The sequence below is a fragment of the Balaenoptera musculus genome, chromosome 5 (assembly GCF_009873245.2).
Source record: "Balaenoptera musculus isolate JJ_BM4_2016_0621 chromosome 5, mBalMus1.pri.v3, whole genome shotgun sequence".
Taxonomy (NCBI): Eukaryota; Metazoa; Chordata; class Mammalia; order Artiodactyla; family Balaenopteridae; genus Balaenoptera; species Balaenoptera musculus.
Genome location: NC_045789.1, coordinates 135922760 through 135925145, shown reverse-complemented (window position 1 = coordinate 135925145; position 2386 = coordinate 135922760). Strand labels below are relative to the sequence as shown.

Below are 2386 nucleotides of genomic sequence, written 5' to 3'. Positions count from 1 at the left end.
AATTCTAACCTTCAAAATGCTCAGACAGGAGAATTTTTGTTTTTTTTTTACTTTTTAAAGCTGGTTTACATTTTCATCATGACATTTTGAAACTTCTACATGCATGTGATTTATCAAGAAACAAATGGCTTTACAGATAATTTTGGGAACATTACAGATGTCTGTCATTTTAGAAACCTACTGTGCTAGAGGATAACGGTCTCTTTTTTTTTGTCAGAATTATACTTCAGTTTAATTAAAGACAATTTATTTCTTATTAGTTATCTATTTTATACATATTAGCGTATATATGTCAATCCCAATCTCCCAATTCATCACACCACCACCACCACCCTGCCACTTTCCCCCCTTGGTGTCCATATGTTTGTTCTCTACATCTGTGTCTCTATTTCTGCCCTGCAAACCGGTTCATCTGTACCATTTCTCTAGGTTCCACATATATGTGTTAATATATGATATTTGTTTTTCTCTTTCTGACTTACTTCACTCTGTATGACCATCTCTAGACCCATCCACATCTCTAAAAATGACCAATTTCAATCGTTTTTATGGCTGAGTAATATTCCATTGTATATATGTACCACATCTTCTTTATCCAATCATCTGTCGATGGGCATTTAGGTTGCTCCCATGACCTGGCTATTGTAAATACTGCTGCAATGAACACTGGGGTACATGTGTCTTTTTGAATTATGGTTTTCTCTGGGTATATGCCCAGTAGTGGGATTGCTGGGTCATATGGTAATTCTATTTTTAGTTTTTTTAGGAACCTCCATACTGTTCTCCATATTGGCTGTATCAATTTACATTCCCACCAACTGTGCAAGAGGGTTCCCTTTTCTCCACACCCTCTCCAGCATTTGCTGTTTGTAGATTTTCTGATGATGCCCATTCTAACAGGAGTGAGGTGATACCTCATTGTAGTTTTTACTTGCATTTCTCTAATAATTAGTGATGTTGAGTGCTTTTCATGTGCTTCTTGGCCATCTGTATGTCTTCTTTGGAGAAATGTCTATTTAGGTCTTCTGCCCATTTTTTTTTTTTTCTCACTGCCACCAACAGCACTGTGCAGTTTTATTAACCATTTAAATACAGTAGCATCTGTTAAGATCGGGACAGAATTGGGATTTAAAAGTGAACAGATATTCAGCATCTAACAGTTTGAAAGAAGCCACTACATACTCTTTTCACAAACATGTTTTCACAGAGCCAATACAGTACCAGCCATTAACCCAGCACACCAAGTGTACTGAAGTAGAAAAGATGCAACAAGAAAAATAGCTACATTAGAAAGACTTCAACACTTTAGAAAAAGAGTAAAACACTCTTAGTTTCTCCCCTTTAGCCCCTAAAACAACATCATACAGTCTGGATCTACCTATACAGTCCTACATCAGCTTCTAGAATATTTGTCAGGAGGGCAAAAATAAAATGACACTGGCCAGTACAGTCTTTGGATATTTAGGAAGGGGAGGGGGAGAAAGTCAGTTCTCAGAATGAATTAGTCAGCTTCAGTCTCATCAGCAGGATCTTTGGATTCTTTGTTCTTCCGCACTTCTTCAATGTGCTTGTCCTTCTCTCGCAAACGCTCCAGTTTGGCAGCCATTTGCGCCTCTTGGTTCTCTTTGTTGGCTTCCATTTTGTGGGTCAGCTTCTCTTCTGCCATTTTACTGAAGTTGTTGTTCTCCTCTATCGCTTTTTGAAGCACTTCCTTCTCATGCTCTCGTTTCTCAGCAAGCTGCTTCAAAACCTCAGCTTCATGGGACTTGCATCTTTCTTCTGCAGCTTCTAGTTTCTTCTGAATTTCCTCCAGGGAAAGATCCTTCTTCTTTGGAGGGGAAAGGGGGAATTCTGGGACAGAGTCTTTTGATCGAGGTCTGAGAATCAGCTCAAAAGCCTGGCCTGAGGCACGCTTCTCCAGTTCCTTCACCTGGATATCAGAAGAAGCCATGGTGAACAGAAAACAAGAGACTGGCAGTGTATTCTACACAATCCACTAGCAAGGAAAACCCCCGCCATCAGCTCGCCACCTCTTTCCTTCACCTCCTGCTGCCACCCAAGCGGTCCACGCCCCCCACCGCGAGGACTGGAGTGCTCTCATGGGGTGTCAGCCTCTCGGGCGCTGCTCCCTGGGGGCGCCACCCTGCCCCTTCAGACAATGGGGACCCCAGCGGGGCTGCGCCTGCAGGAGGAAGGTGGGGGCCAAACGAGGGTCTATGCCCCCTATTGTCTCCTCGACGACATCCCGGGGCTAACGCAACGAGCTCGCCCATTCTGCCCATTTTTTGATTGGGTTGTTTGTTTTCTTAATATTCAGCTGCATGAGCTGTTTATATATTTTGGAGATTAATCCTTTGTCTGTTGATTCATTTGCAAATATTTTCTC

General features: G+C 42.0%; 1 protein-coding gene across 1 annotated transcript; it reads right to left on the bottom strand.

The window, feature by feature from the left end:
- Positions 1-1079: 1079 nt before the first annotated feature.
- LOC118895726 (stathmin-like) lies at positions 1080-2006 on the bottom strand. The gene has a single exon (XM_036853196.1). It carries the CDS (start codon positions 1949-1951, stop codon positions 1502-1504), a length of 450 nt encoding a protein of 149 aa, XP_036709091.1. The 5' UTR covers positions 1952-2006; the 3' UTR covers positions 1080-1501.
- Positions 2007-2386: the final 380 nt, after the last annotated feature.